General features: G+C 42.5%; 1 protein-coding gene across 4 annotated transcripts in view; it reads left to right on the forward strand.

The window, feature by feature from the left end:
• F13A1 (coagulation factor XIII A chain) overlaps positions 1–17,955 on the forward strand; it is a 59,509-nt gene that overhangs the window by 12,951 nt on the left and 28,603 nt on the right. For all 4 annotated transcript variants that reach the window (XM_038126794.1, XM_038126792.1, XM_038126793.1 and 1 more), the window contains exons 4-5: positions 6,553–6,804; positions 13,452–13,570. In XM_038126794.1, the coding sequence (XP_037982722.1) occupies positions 6,553–6,804; positions 13,452–13,570 (371 nt within the window). The remainder of the gene's footprint in view (positions 1–6,552; positions 6,805–13,451; positions 13,571–17,955) is intronic.

Consider the following 17,955-nt stretch of genomic DNA (forward strand, 5'->3'; position numbering starts at 1 on the left):
TCAGGCTTCTATAAATCATTGGCTTCTGGCCTGAGATCAGAGGAGACACTTACTGCTCCTTTTTCCACAGTCTTCCCAAGCCAGTTCCAGAGGGATAGTTATAAACACATCAAAGAAGCTAAGAACATAAAGATGTTAGAGCTAATCCCATATGGCTTATTTAGGTGATACCAAATTCCCACTTATAGTCAGAGGGGTATCTGAGTTCAACTAAATAACCAGAGGTCCAGTTCAGGATATGCACACCAGAATCAATGGAGCTCTTCATACTGTCCTACAGTGTCCACTGCCTTTCCCTGTTTTCACAGCAGAGTTGGGCCAGGAAAGATTCTGGGATTATTGAGGTTTGGATGATTTTGTCAGGCAGTAATTCTGCCTTAGTGGGAAGTATTGCTACCTCTGCTGTCACCTGTTCTCAGCAGCTCTGAGGCAGGGCAGGTTCTTGCCAACAGAGGTGCTGGCACATGAGATATCCCCCAGCACTTGGGATGGGATGTCAAGCTGAATTCTTACTCTGGGTAAAAGTTGCTCTTTGGAAGACTTTGGATCTTCATGTTTTAGGAGATTCCTTGGCACTATCAAGAGAACAAACTGGTCTAGAGTACACACTGTGTTGGTAGGTAACAGCAGTGCGAGTTTATTAGATCCTTGTCTCATAAAGAAGTACAGAAAATTGAGCAGAGGTACAATAACACCTGATGTCTAAACTTGGAGTCTCATTTTGTGACAGAAAAAATAATTTATTAGCAGCAGAACATATTTCCTAGAGATTGCCTCCCAGCAGACAAGAGACCTGTTTGCCAGCTCTTAGCAAAAAACAAACTTCTCCACTTTCTGAACAAAGGCATTGGGGTATTCTTTTCCTCCCCTCTGGAATTCCCAGCTGGGCCCCAGAGGAGTAGAGAGGAGGGAGTCCCTTGAGGTGCTCTATGAATGCAGTATTTCATGCAAAGCAATCTTTATTAGACTGACTTCTGCACTGCTTCAGCAGCATCAAGTGGCACATAAAATCTGGCTATATTTTTTAGTTGTTTTACTAGCTAAGGTGCGTGGCTCTGATGTGTGTTTTACAATTGTAAAGTACTAGAAACATTCACTGCTGGGACAGAGTGGCCAGATGTTAAGGATTCATAACTGGAGCCATGAGGAAAACTTCTTTCAAGATATTTGCGTTTACTACATTTCCAAGTTTGTATATAGCACTTCTGAAGGCAATGGAATTTGAGGGTGGTAGGAACCCAGATGTGATGTTAGAGATTTAGAGACTGCTGCTTTTAACAAAAAAAAAAAAGTTTCTTCTTCTTGCTTCTTTTGATTGTTTGGAATTTTATTGGAGCACCTTTCCTGTTTCTTTCTAATTTGTTTTACTCTGTGTTTTGTGTCATAAATCCCATATGCTAACACCTATCTCCAAGGCTGCTTGCTATCAAAAGGCTTACCTCTGCTGTACTGGTGACTTCCAGCTCAAACTTATTTATCAATATATCACAGTTGTTATACTTCCATGGATGGTGCTGAAATAGATTTTTACCCTTTATATGAAAGAGTGTATCTAGATAAAACAAATGAACTTATAGGAAAATTGTTAATTACTGTGTGTAATCAACAACTCCAAAGGGAGACAGATCACTTGACTCCTTGAAAAGCCAGTCTTCCAAGGAGGGTTCTTAAAAGGACAAAGGCTACTGAAATACAGCTTTGTTCACGTCCTTCTCTTCTGAGGTATCCCACTTCCATCAGGAAGGAAATTACCTGTGAATCTCACTAGATCTCTAATCTCTGTGCTACCAAACCTTCCTTCCTCCCTGCTGGAATTAAAGTTCAGTTGTGTGGGACCTATCCAAGAGCACCTGCTGGTCCCTCCAGTGTCTGTGCCAACAGCACAGCACTAATTCAGCCCTGGCATTTATGAGCTGTTTAATGCACACACACACACACACACACACACACAGAGCAGTGTGCATATCCACTGCACACTCCACTGTCCATGGGGATCAAGGGGAAAACTAAACTGCATGTAATCAGAAGCTTCCAGGGACAGGATAGAGAAGGAGAAGGAGGAAAATAGAACCGAGCAAGCCCTGGTTCCTGTTGGTCACATGAGCGGAGGAGGACCGCTCATGTTTTGACAGCTGAACTCACTGTACCTATCTTTCACCCTCTCTCTGTTGCTGGAAATCCCTCTCTGGTGTGGCAGTTTTACCAGAATTTAACACAGCTTGCTTCCATGCTTGATGGGACCAGAGCTGACATGCTAGGGAGGAAAGGCATATGTTGAAAACAACTGACTGAACGCATGTGTGTGGCCACAGTTCTGTGATTTAGGTGGCTCATTATTTTGCTGCTACAAAAAGAGATTTTGGCAAGCTTTAACAAATGCTGCACTTTGCTCTTTGCTCCTGCAAAGTGTCTGTGGGTGACAGGGGACATCCCATGCATGCCCACATCCACACATGCTGCAGTCATGGTGCCTTTTGCCATGTAGATCTTTACTCATATTTTTTTTTAATTTATCTTATGAACTCGTTCAATAGTGTCAGCAGGTACTTTGCTCTTTTTTTTCCTGGGTGCCTGGAAACCCCAAGAAGTATAGAGTTGAGCTGAACTGCAACTGAAGTGAGAAGGAGCTTTAGGACCCCAGCTTGGTTAGCTACAGAAACCAGGGTAGAATAAGAAAGGATAAGAAAGAAGTATCAAAGGATTGCAGACCTGTGCACTGTGCATCAGGGGAAATAGATTAGTTTGTGCCATTAGACTTTCTGTACAAGGGAGGTTTCTGTAAAAATTAATGTCTTCTGGCAGCATTGTGGCTCAGGACCTAGCATTGAAATGCAGAGTGTTGGAGGCCTGAGAAAAGGGGTCACTGTGAGTTCTCTCCTCTCCTCTCCTGCTTCAAAGGCAGGACAGTCAGTGGCTTTTATTCAGTACATGGTATTTTTGAAGGAGCCTATAAAAAAATCACCCAGTGCAGGAATCTCCAGACTTTCTGAGTTCACAGGCTGGATTTTCCCATTTCCATGTGTTGTTAGTGTGAGCAGACAGGGACATCCCAACAGTGTGATGTCACACAACGACTTTGTCTGACACAGAGCAATTGGCTGTGAAATGTCCTCGTGTGAGGGCCAGGGCCTCCTACACCCAAAGTAAACGTGAACACTGGGGAGTGAGGCAACCACAAAGAACTGGCTGTGGAGCATAGTTCAGGCTGCCAACTCGTGGTGCAAATCAGAGCCGGAGAGATTCTGAGCCAACTAATGCTACTGGCATAATGTCAGCACCCTCCTGTCAGCATAAAAAGGGTTTATCTTGTCTACATGTCCCAGTTCTGACATGCACTCAAACTGCCTCCTGCCTCTCTGTGGGTTGGGTTAGCACCAGAGACCCTTCAGAGAGTGCTCTGCCAGGCATTCACAGGCTTTTGGTAATAAGTCTTTGGATAGTATTGAATCTTCTTCCTTGGAGACTCAGCCAGAGAATGAAATCACCACTGCATGTTACTCCTTCTGAGGAAGGGCCAACATTGCAGATATCCCAACTATGAGCCAAAGCTGGCTCTGCTTTTCCACTGCAGCCAGAAATGTGTGCTCAAGATGTAGATAAAGGTGAAAAAGACAAGCCATCCTGATAGGACTTCCCTACAGAGTTGATAAACATAGTACTGAGCCTATGTAAGAATTATTTGGCCAGTAACCTTAGCATGCAATGCCAAAGTTACTCAGCTTTACAGCACTCTAGTATCAAGACAACGATGTGTGTATATGAGACTAGTGTGGCTGATGCTGTCAGGTGTCTATATGTGTGTTTACAATTCAGCTCCACAAGCTCCTGACAGAAGTAACAATTCCTTTACTCTTCCATTTGCACCCCCTAGTCTTCCATTTGCATTTTGTTTTGTTCAGTTTTTGGTTTGGTTTAGTTCTATTTAAGAAGATTAGGGAACCTGTCCGCACTTCAAAGAAAACATTTGAAATTGCTCACTGTGCTCTTGAAGGCTCTGCTCATCTTCCCAAACTTCCTTGTGGATTCAGGATTTGTATAACCATTAGCAAGCACCAAATCATGATTGTCTGTCAGGAGCAAACAAGGTTCTCTTGTATTTACTATTTATAACACCCGCAAAGTATCCTGACTTCTAGGATATCTGTCCCTGGCAAATCTGCTATGTCTGCTGGGATGCAGAGCATCCCTGGTGCTTCAGAGCACCTTCTCCTCATGGGTGTGCAAGCTAATGCAGTGACCTCTTACTCTGTGGGGGGCTGTGGGCTGAAAGAACCTTTCATACTCCTTCAACAGCAACTACAGCTGCTGCCCTGTCGAGCAAAAGGTATATTAGGGTGTCTTGTGGCTTTGCTTGTTTGGGAGGGAAAGTGGAATTTTGAGTTTTCAGAAAAAATAAGAATACCAGATGCTTGGTTCTTTGCGAAACCTGCTCATGAGGTGCCAGTGGCAGTGGTCCCATAAGGATGTCTTGAAAAGTTTTTGTGGCCTCTTTGAGATCCTATCTGGTTCCTGTAGGCAGATTTTCTGGGAAGTGATTCTGCAGTCTCCCCATGTACATGTGACATACACAGACATGGTGGTGCAAAGTCACTGCCGGAGTACAGCTTCTCCTGTCCCCAATAGGCTCCTACACCGACATGCAGTTTCCAGCAAAGACAAGGATGTCAGTTCCTAACCATGCTAAAATAGTAATCTCTTCCCCCTCCCACCTTTCTGAAGGAGGTACAGGAGGTATTTTTAAAAGTAGCACTTGTTAACAGTTTTCAACGATATCAGTTCAACTGCTTGGTTTGCTCTGCTGCTTTGTTTGCGTGGACTGCTTTTTTTAGAAAAAGATTATGTCAAAACTAGAAGCAAAATATCAACTGTAGAGGCAAGCTGGGTCATGCACAGTTGCACTACAAAGAACAAGAATGTGTTCAGCTCCCAGATCTGTTACCTCTATAGGTTCTTCTCTCTACACTGGCTTTCTTTTGATGGTTTATATTTGATGTGTCCAGTGCTCTATCTTCTAGTGTTTTCTATTGATTTTGCTCTTATTCTATTCCTTTATTCTTCTGTAGGTCTTTTCCTTCCATTGTGTTCCTCACTGATCTGAATGAGTTTCATGGGTTACAGCATCCCTGGCCTGCAGGGCAAAGTGGGTTATTTATGTGCATTGAATATCTGCAAAATGAAAATTCATGTGCTCAGAATAACCTCTTGGATGAAAGCACAGTAGCCCCAGATTTCTCAGAAACACAAATGTCGTGGCAGCTTGCAAGTTTCGGATTTAAAGCTGGAGTTGTCCTTTCCCAAAATGTAGCAGTGTTCAGATCTGCAATTATCTCTACATCGGCAGTATAAAAATAAGCAAGCAAGAAAATGAATTTAATTTTGAAGTTCTTAAATAGTAAGAATGAAAAATATAGAAGTCTGTCCCTCCGTCTGCCATCATTGCTTTTCATTACCCTATTTTTGAATGAGAGACTGACTTTCAGCCTAAAATATGAAATGAAGAGTAGATTTGAGAATGAGATAAGGAACTCATCTTTCTCACAAGCATCTCTTCTGTCTATGCTTCTGGTTGGCTTCCAGATTTAGTTTGGCTCTACCTCAGTCTCGAGGGGTGGAGCCTCATACAACTTTGAATCCTGGCACTGTACATGTTTACATGTAGCCTATCTGTCTAGCTGCTTTAAGAGTTGGCGGAGTAAAATACGCTCCTCTGGGGTGTGATTTGTTTTACTATGAGGCAGACTCTCACGTGAGGTACTTTGGAGGTGTGTCATACTTTGGGACCCATTTCTGGCAGAGAAAGTTTGGTGATTCAGCCCCAGTGTGGTGGTTTATATTCTGGGCATCCAGCATTGGTTCCCTACATCCAGAATTGGCCACTACATCCCTGAGGAGTGGATGCTCAGGGGGAACTGAGCACTGGGTATCTGCATGTGGACTCATTTGTGTTTCCTCCATCTGTGTGGACTTCATGAGAGAGCGCTTGGTCTCTGCTTGGCAGTGCAGTAGTGCAGAGAAGAACAGGGTTCTGCCCTGCTAAAGAGCCCCAAAGGTGATGTTTGTGCCCCAGAGGGCACTTATGTGCTAGTGACAAGGGTGGTGGGTGCATCTGAACTGGGCTCTTACCTAAACTCCTAAACTTATCAACAGTCTAGCTGGTGTTGTTGACACCAAGGCAAGGAACAATCTGGAGTGCAGCTTGCTGCACTAGGGTAAAAATGATGGTGAGTAAGAAAAGCCTGGACATCCCCTTCTCATGCTGGCAGGGCTATATATGCTCCTAGCAGTGCTCAATCCAGTGAGACTGGAGCCTGCTGGAGTGAGGTGGGTGATGGTGTGGGGACAGGCTGCCTGCGGGGAGTGGGGAGCGGGTTGCAGGTGTTTGTGTGGCTGTGCTGTTAAGTTACCAGGCCCTGTGAGGGGCAATGAGAGAGTAGGTTATTTTTGGCTACTAAAACCTGCCACCTTCATTGAAAATAAAACAAAAGGACAGAGGACTGGTAGAAAATTAAAAAACTGTCAAAACAAGGTGAACCTCTTCACTTCTGTCTCCAGGTCGCTACCCACAGCAGAACAAAGGCACCTACATCCCAATCCTAGTAGGCAGCGTGCTCAAACCTGGTCAGTGGGGAGCAAAGATTATCCACAGGGAAAACAACTCCATTCGGCTGTCCATCATGTCCTCTACCACCTGCATCATCGGGAAGTTTCGCTTGTATGTTGCTGTCTTGACTCCCTTCGGCATCCTACGGACACGCAGGAATTCAGCGACTGACACCTACTTCTTGTTCAATCCCTGGTGCCAGCGTAAGTACCCGGTCAAAGGCTTACACTTTGTGCTGCTGGGCTCATCAGGTTTTAGGTGGGATGGTCCAGGAACAGGAGTGTGGTACCGAGGAGGTTGGAGACATGTCAGTTTGGGTCTGGAAAATTTACAGGAACTCTGCCAAAAGTCAAGTCTTTCAGGCTGGGGAATAGCCCTGCGTGAGCAGGGCTCCATGCTGGAAACCAATGCCTTTGTTTTGTCTAAACTCTGCATTTTTATGAGGCCAAGTCTGTATTTGCCAGTTCAGGCTCCATTTCTCATAGTAAACATACCCTAAGGCTTTACTCTGACTAGAATAGGCAACCCTGAGAGTCTCCAATGTGCTTGTGTGTGCCTTAAACAAGTCAATATAAGCATATTTTTTTCCAGAATTTGGTGTGGGGCAGGATGTGGCCACCTCACATACTCTGTTGTCTTACATTGCTAATTGCCACATTTGGGATTGAACATCTGAAGTCAAAATATTGCGGGAATTCAATGGGAGCTGCTGTTCCTGCACAGGTTGGGTGGAGTCAGCGCGCTGTGGCATCATTGGTGGTGCCTTCCTGCTGCTACATGACATTTGCCCTTATAACTTCCCTTTTAGTGGTGACTAATTAGCAACGGCGCCTTCTCTGAGGAACAAAACATTTTGCAAATGAGCCTTTTTTTAATAATACAGTGGGTTGAAGAACTTTTTTTTTTTTTTTTTAATCTCCCAGGATCCTTGGAAGAAATCAGGCTTTATGCTGTCAGGGTTGTAATTTGCCCAATGAACTCTGTGTCTGGCTTTCAGGAGAGGGCAAGGAGGACCAGAGAGGTTTGACTCAGCCTTCTGACAGGCTGTAGCACAGTCTCAGCTTCCAACACTTTCAAGACTCCAAATGTATTGCAGTATATTTAGGTCACCAGCTAACTTCAATATTCTCCTGCTACCCTTCCTTCATCTTTCCATTTTTTACTACAGTATTTGCATCAAATAATCCTGTACCAAAGAAGGGCACTCCTACCAAGTGACAAGTAAGTTTAGCATTATTAGTAGAGCCCATTATTCAGCTGCACTGCTGTCAGTACATGGAATGATTTGTGCTGGATTCATTACTTGCCCCTAGTCCGAGGGAATATAAGCAATGATTAGCTTATGCATTATTTAAGAAGATATAGATTAATGCTGAACAAAGAGGAGTTAGTTAAGTGGGAATAGGAGGGAAGGGCAGGGACAAAGGCCCTGCCACACTGTGGCATACTTCTGAAAGCAGTGTACGGTACCTCAGAGCAGTGTGCTAACAGTTTGTTCTGGAGGGTGGGCAGCAGAAAGAGAGGAAAGGTTGCCAAAGCTATGATCAACTGAGAGCAGAAAAAACTTCTCAAGTTTTGTTTTGGCATCATCAGACTCACAGCTTCAGTCAGGGAAGGTAGAAAGCTCTACGTAAAAGTAGAGAACTACTTGGTTTTAGTCCTGGGTGTTGTAACAGCCAGCACAGTGACACTGCAGTGGCTCAGCACATCTTTGGAAATGGATAAACTCCAGGGAAAAGCTTCTTAAATTGCCTCAATTTGCCTCATGATTAGCAGACAACCAGCCAGGGCTGCGTGCAATCCTAATGTAGAGACAAGATGTGATGTGGGGGGGTTGCCTACCCCACTGTGGTGTGACTGGGACTGCACAGGCTGATGTGAGATGTTAGTCAGAGGGAAAAAGGGAAAATCGATCCCTACTTCACACCTCCTTGCCCAGCAACTCTGTGTGCAGACTGACCCACCATTATTCATGATACAGACACTTTGCTCTCCTGTGCCCTCCCTCTCTCACACCAGAGTTGAATGAGTCCAAAAGCCAGCAAGATTAAAACCACAACATGGGAGTGAGCCCACAGGGAGCAAGACGTGCAGCAGTTGCCTCCAGTGGCAGGCATCGGCAAGGCTGATGGAAAAAGTCTGCCTTAGGAAAGCAAAAAAGATTTTCTGGGCAGCAAAGACATGTTGTGTGACCCCAGATCCAGGGCAGGCAACTTGGGGACCACGTTTCCCTCTGCAGCTTACATTTTCAGGTGTGTCTCAATGGCTTCAGGTCCTCTTCCTTGCTGACTACTGTGGTTTTCATTCCTGCTTGTTTCATTTAGATTTGGATATATCCTCATTTCTTGTTCCTCTTTTACTCCTAGGTAGTTTGGGCTAATTGGCTCCTATATCTGTCTTTCCCTCCTCTCCTTTTGTTAGAAAATCAAGGACTGTTTCTTCATGCTTTATCCCCTGGCTGGAAAAGATTTTTCAGTGGAATGACAAAAGGGTAGAAAAACTGAGGCAGTTAAAGTGCAGAGAAAACAATAGTTTGAAAATCTTCTAGGCTTGTTTGCTGGTTTAATAGCTAAGCAGAAAAGTCTGAGTGAAAAGCCTCATTAAAAAGAGAGAAGACTGATGCCAGGAATGAATGGGGATTGTTACAGCAGGGAGCACAGTTTCGGCTCTAGAGCCTGGTGCAGCTTTCCGACTCATCATCTCAGAGGAGCATCAATATGTCAGTATGAGCTTTTCTTTAAGACAGAGGCATTTGTGCCCTTTCTTATTACTCCTTTTCTCACTATAGTTCAGTTTTGACATATTTTCCCAGGCAGGGTTGTTTTTTTTTGTCCCGCTGCCTCAGAAGAAGTTTGAATACTTTACCAGTCAAGCTACAGAGTACTTTCCTTCCAGAATTGTCATATGCTTTTATATATTTTAATCCCTTTAGCTATATTTAAGACTGATAACCAAGAATACTTTAAAGACACAGGGCCAGATTCTCCAAAATTATATACACCAGCCCCAAACATCTGGGAATTCACCTAACTAGTGGATTGAGATTTCAGTTACTCAGGTGAAGTTTTCATTACTTAATAAGCAGGGTAAAGTCTGTGAGGAGAGGCTGTCATCCTTCTGCAGATGACATAATTGGATAAAACAGATGTGCTTTTGGGCATGCAAAGCTCTCTTCAGTTCTGGAACAGAAGATACAAACGGCAAGTAGTTAAGGATAACTTCTTGGAATTTTACTAAACTCTTGGTAATATCAGACCACATGAAAGCAGAGAGGAACTCCTTTGATCTGGATACTGTGAGCTCTTTCCAAGGAGCTGTGAGCTCTTTCCAAGCAGGTGCTGAGTCCCCGCAACTTTCTGCTGGGGAACATTAGGTGCTTATCAGACCTTGTGCTGAATTCTGTGACTCTCTCACAGGTGGAGGTGCATAGTGTAGCTGGGTAAGTTGCAGACCCTGTGGGCTGAGGTGTGCATTTTGCCTACCCAAGCCTCATGCAAGCGGATTGCATTTAAGCAATTTAATATATTGCAACTTTATTGAGTCAGCTGCATATTTCTTCTGCTTAAATGTTCTAATACAGTTTGAAGATTAGTAACATGTGGTTGACTCTGGACTCATCTCACATGTTACCAGTCATCCAAATTTGGCCCAATAACATTTTATTACTTTTATAGATAGGTCTTAAATTTGATTGCTTGTGTCATAGATTCCTCATGGGCAAAATTCACACAGAGCTTCATCCTTCTGCTACATTAATGTAGGCAAGTACTAGCACTACTCAAGGCAGCATACTGATCTTGATCCTGGGTAGAGTGCTTTTTGTAGATAACTGCATTTACCTCTTGCAGCTTGTTTGTCACAGCACTGTCCTCTTCCCAACATGAGCCCTGCAGGTTCCAGTGAGGCCCAGCCTCACATTCCTGGATTCCTTTGGGGTCACATTGAAGGGAGACTGGGAGCTCAGGGCAAGCCTGCTGCTTCCACTTTCACCTGTCTGCTGGTGCTGCTGTGCTCAGCTGTCACTGTCCGCATGAAGAAATGGCTTTTCCAGCACCATGGGGTGGCTGTGCTGGGGTTAGGGTCCCTCCATGCTGGGTAGAATTCATTCACTTTCCCAAACAGAAAGGGTTACTCTGCATCTTCATGTCTTTAGCAAGGGATTCCTCATCTGCAGTGCTGTCTTCACGTGAAGTGTATTTTCACCTTTCCCAACTTCAAACAGAGTAGCATAGAAGCTAATTTGCTTCTTTGTAGCATTGCTGGTGTCTTAGTAAATTCCCAGGATAAAAGAAGTGAGTAAAAAAACCTCTGAACTGCTAGAGAAAAAGAACAAACAAACCCAGCACATTTCTGTGGAATTCTTCTGTTTGTCAGATGTGAGCCTCCACTTGCACAAAATAATTAGGAGTTGCATTATGTAGAGCATGCTTAGCATCAAAGTAGTCACAAATGCCTCATATTTTTTTCCTAAACAGTCTCAAGGGCAGTGAAAGCTGTCAAAAATCAAAGCAGCTGGCTTCCCTATAAAACGTAAAAGACCTTTTTACCTTATCAAAAACACAAATATTTAAAATAATCGACATAGAAGTTAATCAATTTTCATCTGATTTAGCAAAGATCATGGAGTCTCAAAATAACATAAGCATCTCATCTGATACCAGCAAGATCAATGTTGATATTTTTAATCCCCAAAAGAAAACAACAGCTGTCAAGAAGGCATATGCACTCACTTCACTGAATGTGTAACTGCACAGAAGAAGGTGTGAATTCTCCTTCTTTAAATGAACTCTGTGTACTATTTGTATGGACAGACTTTAATAAAATCCAGAGCTCAGTGAGAGAATGCAGATAATCGTTCAATGAGCAAATCAGGCAAATCCAGCCTAATGAAACAGAGCCTACATGATCTGTAACACCTGCCATATTTTTAGTGGGATGTTATACAGAACTTGTTGGAGCACAAAAAAGTAATGTAATATACAGTTTCATAAGTATATGAGAGTCCCTGCTTGCAGAAATGGCTACAGCCTTTTCATTCACTGTCAAGTCTGAACACTCTTTCACCTTGTAGCCTCTGAATATAGTGAACCCATGATCATCCACGTTGTACCTGGGTGCAGCTTTTCAATGCCCTAGGTCATGAGTAGTGAAAAGCTTACAAACTTCTTAATGGTCTAGCCTTTAGAAGCCAGGTGAATACCACCCTGCCGAATAACAGGAGTGGGTCTCAGACCTGTCTGCTTTAGGTAAAACTCCATTAAGCCTGCTGTTCCTCTGCTTGCTTCAAGTTGTACTTAGTCATCAGGGCCTGTACAGCAACTGCCATAAAGCATAACAGCAAGCACTGATCTCCTCAAATGCAATACAGGCTCCTTGTATTTAACCCCTGCTTCTCTATCATCCTTTGAACACCAATGTGGAGGTCATTATATTACATATCTAGGCATAATCCCTTATGTATATATATAGACATAGAAATAGAAAAATATCTTGAGGAAAAACAAAACTTTCAGAAGGGTCAGGTGTGTATATTGGCAAAGCCTTTCACCTAGCTGAGGCCAATGTGAGCCTTGCCATTGATTTTTTTTTCTGGGGTTTTTTTTTTTTGTTTGTTTTTTTTTGTTTTTTTTTTTTGGTTTTTTTTTTTTTTTTTTTTGGGTGGGCTCAGCTTTTAGCTTATTTTTGGCCAAATTGCAGATTCATGGAGAAATGAAGAAGCTTTTGAGGATGAGGTCTACAAGAAAGTGCAAATCTGATTTGCATTTCAACAAAACACAACAAATCAATAGGCTTTTAAAAGTTAAATGACCCTCTAGTTATCTGTAATGGGGTGCTGAAGAAATCTACTCTGACAGTAGTGAGTGTAGTTTTGTACTTGCTCATGTCAAACTGTAGGAAATTCCCTTTAATTTGCTATCTGGAACCACAGTACTGATTTCCCCAAATTAATTAATTCCCATGCTATTAATTGTTAACGTGTATCTTTTAGTCTCAAAATACAAGCATTGGCACAGGAAAGAAATCTTCAAATATTCTAGCACCTCAGCATCACAGCCTGCTTCATACTTACCTGTGAATGTCTGAATGGTTTCATGTTATCCGGGGTTCCATATGAACATTAATAATGAGTTATTTACATATGTAAATCATATTTGCAAGTCAAGCGTGTATGCATATACTCTTGATTTTTGATATAAGTCCAGTCTAGAATGTACCTTTTGTATATGTTTTGATAAAGACCTCATCCAATTACTTTCAGTTCTCACTTAGACACTTCCAAATATGAATTTCTCCTATTATGTGGTTAGTCAAGCTATGTGGGGAAGGGATACTCCAGTCAATAACTAATGCATAGAAAAGGCAATCAAACCCTTCTCTTAATACGTTATTAAAACTGTATTCCATTTTTTAATGCACTACAGATTTTTCTTTAGATCTCTTGACCTGAGTTGTTTTCCATTAACATTAATAGGTTTGAAATTGTTCTTTGATCTGTTTGTATAGATGCAGAATTGCATCATGGTGCTCCAACTTTTAAATTAGTTATACACACTAATCATGAAATTCTTGATAAGATGTGACATTTTAATCATATTTTACAGATCCTGAGAAAACTGGCAGGAGTTGCCAGTACTTTTCCATCTTGCATGTTTTTAAATTGTGTATCATATTCCTAACTAGGATGACTACCTCCTTATCCCTGAACTCTTTTGAAGCAAGTAATGCTTTGTTTGATGCAAGAGGGGTACTTTTCATCAAAGATGAATGTATTATGTGCTAAGATATTTTATCTGTCCTATATGAAAATTAAGCACTTGTACTGATATTTATTTTTGGTAAACTAATGCAGTGGATGCTGTGTACCTGGATGACGAGAAAGAAAGGGAAGAATATGTTCTGAATGATGTTGGTATTATATTCCATGGAAACGTTGAAGATGTAAAATCAAGAAGCTGGAGTTACGGGCAGGTGAGCTGTTTAGATCTTCTCTGGATGCTCCCAGTAGGACAACAAATGAGTTTAATTGACACCAGACTGTGGTTGAGACTGTGGGCTCTGGAATGCATTATTGGTTTCTCCTTCAGAAAGATAAGGGGTATCATTTTAAAATTGCATGAAGTGGGCATATGCCTAATCCAGAAAAGCAATACTATAATAGCTGATATTTAAAGACCTTGTTTCAGGGGCATATTTCAGATACTAAGAGGCTGCCTGTTGGAAGTTATAATCATTAGCTGAGGTTTCCACAGGGCAGAGGTATTTCTGCTGCTGCATTATTGCTGCTTCAGGATCAAATCAATTTATGAAAAGTAGAGTTGTTTGTTTGGCTTTTTTTTTTCATTTTTTGACAACAGGTCATATTGTTTTTCGACTTTTCTTTTTAGCTTTAGCAACTTGATGGAAATAATTCTGTTCTTCTTGGGGATCAGATAGTCACAAGTTTCCCATGACAAAGTAGTGTTTAATCCCAACATTTTAAATTCTGGGGGAATCTCTCCTTTTTCTGCCTGGACTTGATAACATCAGTCTCCAGTTGTCTCTCAAAGTCTGGGGCAGACACCCTCCACAAGGCTGGAGTGGGGTATTGGTGTGCCTTCAATAACATAGAATCATAGAATAATTTGAATTGGAAGGGATTTTTAAAGATCATCTGTTTCCACCACCCCACCATGGACATGAACGCCTTCCATTAGACCAGGTGCTCAGATTCCTGTCCAGCCTGTCCTGGAACACTTCCAGGGATGGACCATCCACAGCTTCTCTGAGCAGCCTGTTGCAGCAATTTACCACCATCATTGTAAAAAACTACTTCTTTATACGAAATCTAAACCAACCCTTTTTTAGTTTAAAACCACTAGCCCTTGTCTCAGACTTTTTACTTGCCTATTCTACCTCAACCTTCTTGTAAGAACTATCTGGCCTAAAAATCCCTATTGGATGGAAGAATTAATTTACTGTGTTAGAATGGGGAAAAGGCATTGTCAAGCTGAATTGAAATGACAGCAAAGCTATAACCCTAGCTGTCACTCAGAGGGGCTCCAATATACAGATACTGGACATGGTGAATTTGTCTCATCTCATCTGCTGATTTTCATAACAGCACAATTAAGAAGGTATTTCCTTACTACTGTGGTGATGGATCCATTCAGTTTTTGTGGTACCTCCCTAGCACAGCTTTGCAGAAGGGTCCTTACATCTTGCTTTCTCTCCCTCAGCTAAATACCACCTCAAAGCTTGAACAGGATGGATTGCCAGTGTGCTTGCCCTGGAGAGCTCTTTGAACTCACATCTCTCTTTTTTCCTAATTTAAGGGTACAATTTCATCTTTTTTTTCCTGTGGCAGCACTGCATTAGGGAGTTCCTGCCTCTGCGCCATTCCTTTGGTTGTGTCAGTGCCGTTGTTTGCAGGGTCTGACTAGTTTCCTGACTGAGACAAAAACAACCCATAAATAAGGAGCGGGGAAGAAATTCCATAAACTGCTGGTGCCTCTGATATAAGAGATGTGGAACCAGATCCTGAGGCCAAAGCTGGGCTTGCATGTAAGCTGACCAAAAATGCCCCCTCCTGGCCCTTCTTTCCCCCTGCAAGCACTTGTGCAGCCATGCAGTGACTCAGACTGGAAAGCTGATCTAGCTGAATAAGCATCTCCTTGATTTTTTCCCCCCCCTTGGTAATTTCTTGGGCTTGCTCTGTTCCTAGATTTGGGATTCACTCCATGACAGATGTAAGGGGGAGGGAGAGAGGGGAATAAGCAGCTGGAGGTGGAAGAAGCTGCTTAAATCAGATGCTGGATTTATGTCCTAAGATGCTAAATTTATGGCCCAAGGTGGCTTGGCCTGAGGTGTTTATATTCTAGGAATCTGGCATCTTCCTGACACAAATACCAGCCTTCCTTGAGAAACTGCATTATTTATTTGGCTTTGCTAGGAGGTAGTTCTGCCTGGGAGGTTAGGGCCATTCCGTAGTCCTTTTTCATGTACTTTGGAAATGGAAATTCCTGTGTTGGTTGAAATCAGAGGACCTGATTTGCACCCCGTGCTGTAGTGCATCTTTTGTATTGGTTGCCCATGTGAAAGCTGAGTGTGGCAGATGCATCTCAACAGGCCCAAGCCAAGAGCTTTAATGGAATTAATAATTTTGTAGGAATTTAACAGACATGTCAATCTGCATAGGAACAGAAAAATATTATTCTGGTTCCCTTACCTTCAGTGAAAGAGAGGAGACAGTGTTCCTGATCTTACCCTGCCCATTTCCAGCTATTAAAGACACATTTTTGGCAATCCTAGATGTTAAGAACAGCAGCATTGCTGTGAGTAAAAGCACTAGCAGAAAGGGCTATATTATGAATACATCATACAATCATGCTTTTTATATTTATGATATATAACCCTTTACAACATGTAAGTAAAAGCACAAGGCCACACAGAGTCATAGGGGTGGAAGGTATATGGTCTTATACAAAAATGCAGATAGACTCATGCATGATAGTGTTCTTAAGCTAAAAAATTACTTAGGAAAATGACAGCTGGAAACTTTAACTCAGACTGTAAATTCAAAAGGAGCATAGAGTTCAAAACTGGTTGGAGATGGCTCTCAAATCTGCTGTCTGTAATGAGAAGCATCAACACGAGAGAAGAAAAGGCAAGAAACATGGACAGAGGAAGAGAAAAAAACAGAAGAGTTGAAACATGGCTGCAATGAATAAGGAGGGAGGTGTTCTTTGTAACATGACTGCAATCCCTTCTAAGAAACTGTAAAAGGCAATCACTCAGAAAATTCCATGGAGGATCCAGGGGAAATTTGGCTTTGGAAGAAATCTAGGCACATAGGAATTCTCTAGCTGGAAAATGTCAGAAGTTGGATGCTACATCAATCATTTAATGTTGACTTTTGGTTTTGTGAGAAAAAGAAAATAAAACAGGTGGGCATAGAGTTCTGCTACCATCGTGGCTTCTCTCAAGTCCCCACATTGATCTGTCTGAGCTTGGAAACCCACTGTGCCCATGTAATTCTACAGCACATGCATTTGGTCAGGTCCGACCACAGGCAACATGAGATCACATCTGCCTGCAGCTGACTACGAGAAACACAGCCTCAAGTCAATCAGTGCAAAAAGTGATACGGCCTCCCTTACTTTGGTTTAAATGGAAAGTCATTTATTGGAAACAGCTTACCATGCAGGTGGATGCCCAGGACAGCTATGTGTGCTGCTCTGTAACACAAGGCGTATCTGTGTGCACTTCACCTGGGTGTTTTCTCGTGCCTTATTTTCCACCAGCATTTTTTCTCAGGTGTTTTTACCAAAGTTCCCTGCTCCTGAAATAGGTTTATTTTCATTTCAGCTTCAATGGAACAGACAGGGACTCTGCCTGGATCAGGTTCACTCACCTGTCCTGGCTGCCCTGCCTACTACTTCTCCGGTTCCTCTGATATTTCAGACATGTTCAGCCTTATAACTGCTATTTTTCTGTTCCACTTCCCTCTAGGTAGGATCTTGCCAAGAATGAAGGCAGAAAACTGCTTTAGTTTGATTAATTATTTCTTAAATTCCTTAATAGTCAAGAAGGGCAAAACTGGCCTTAGTGTTAAGGCTACTCTGCATCCTACACTACTGCAAAAGTGTAAGCCAGGTAGCCCTTGCAGCTTGTCTTCTCTTCCCTGTTGATCCAGTTATTTCACAAGTATTCATGTCACTTTGTAAATGCTAAGGTGGAAGGCAACAACCCTGATAGCTATCTATTTCCTCCTTATTCATTCTGTATATCCTGGCAAGATTGACAGTGTCTCATAAACTGTAGATGAGAAAAGTTTAATTTGCAAGGTAAACCTCCTACTGATCTAACCCAGGCCTGATTAATTGAAGTGCAGATAGCAGATTTTGATCCTTGTAAGAGATTTTTGAGCCAGACTAGAAGAAAAGTGAATTTGAACCAGGAAGGACAGCTGCAAGGGGCCAAAGAGGTTCTCCACAGCACAGTCATTCACCCAACATTATTTGCGTCACCCCAGTGGAGTGGACTGGGATGTGCAATTATTCAGCTTCCCAGTGATGACAAAATACTAGTAGTAGTCTCTGAGAAACACTGATCCCTGTTTCCCTATTCCCAAATGCCATTAATTCAGTTTTGCTCAGACTATAAAGTGATCATTAGCGAATACCTGCTCCAGAGAAAGTAATTCAGTGCAAGTGTGGGTGATAATAATAGAGGTGTGCTGCCTTGGAGGATGCTTGCTGAAAAGGATCCATATGGCAGTGCTACCCTCAAGGCAGAAGCAAAGGACTTCCATTGGCCAGGAAATGGCTGAAGATGGTGAAACACAATGGTGCTTACCCTTTCTTGGCTTGTGCCAG

The sequence above is a fragment of the Motacilla alba genome, chromosome 2, assembly GCF_015832195.1.
Source record: "Motacilla alba alba isolate MOTALB_02 chromosome 2, Motacilla_alba_V1.0_pri, whole genome shotgun sequence".
NCBI classification, from domain to species: domain Eukaryota; kingdom Metazoa; phylum Chordata; class Aves; order Passeriformes; family Motacillidae; genus Motacilla; species Motacilla alba.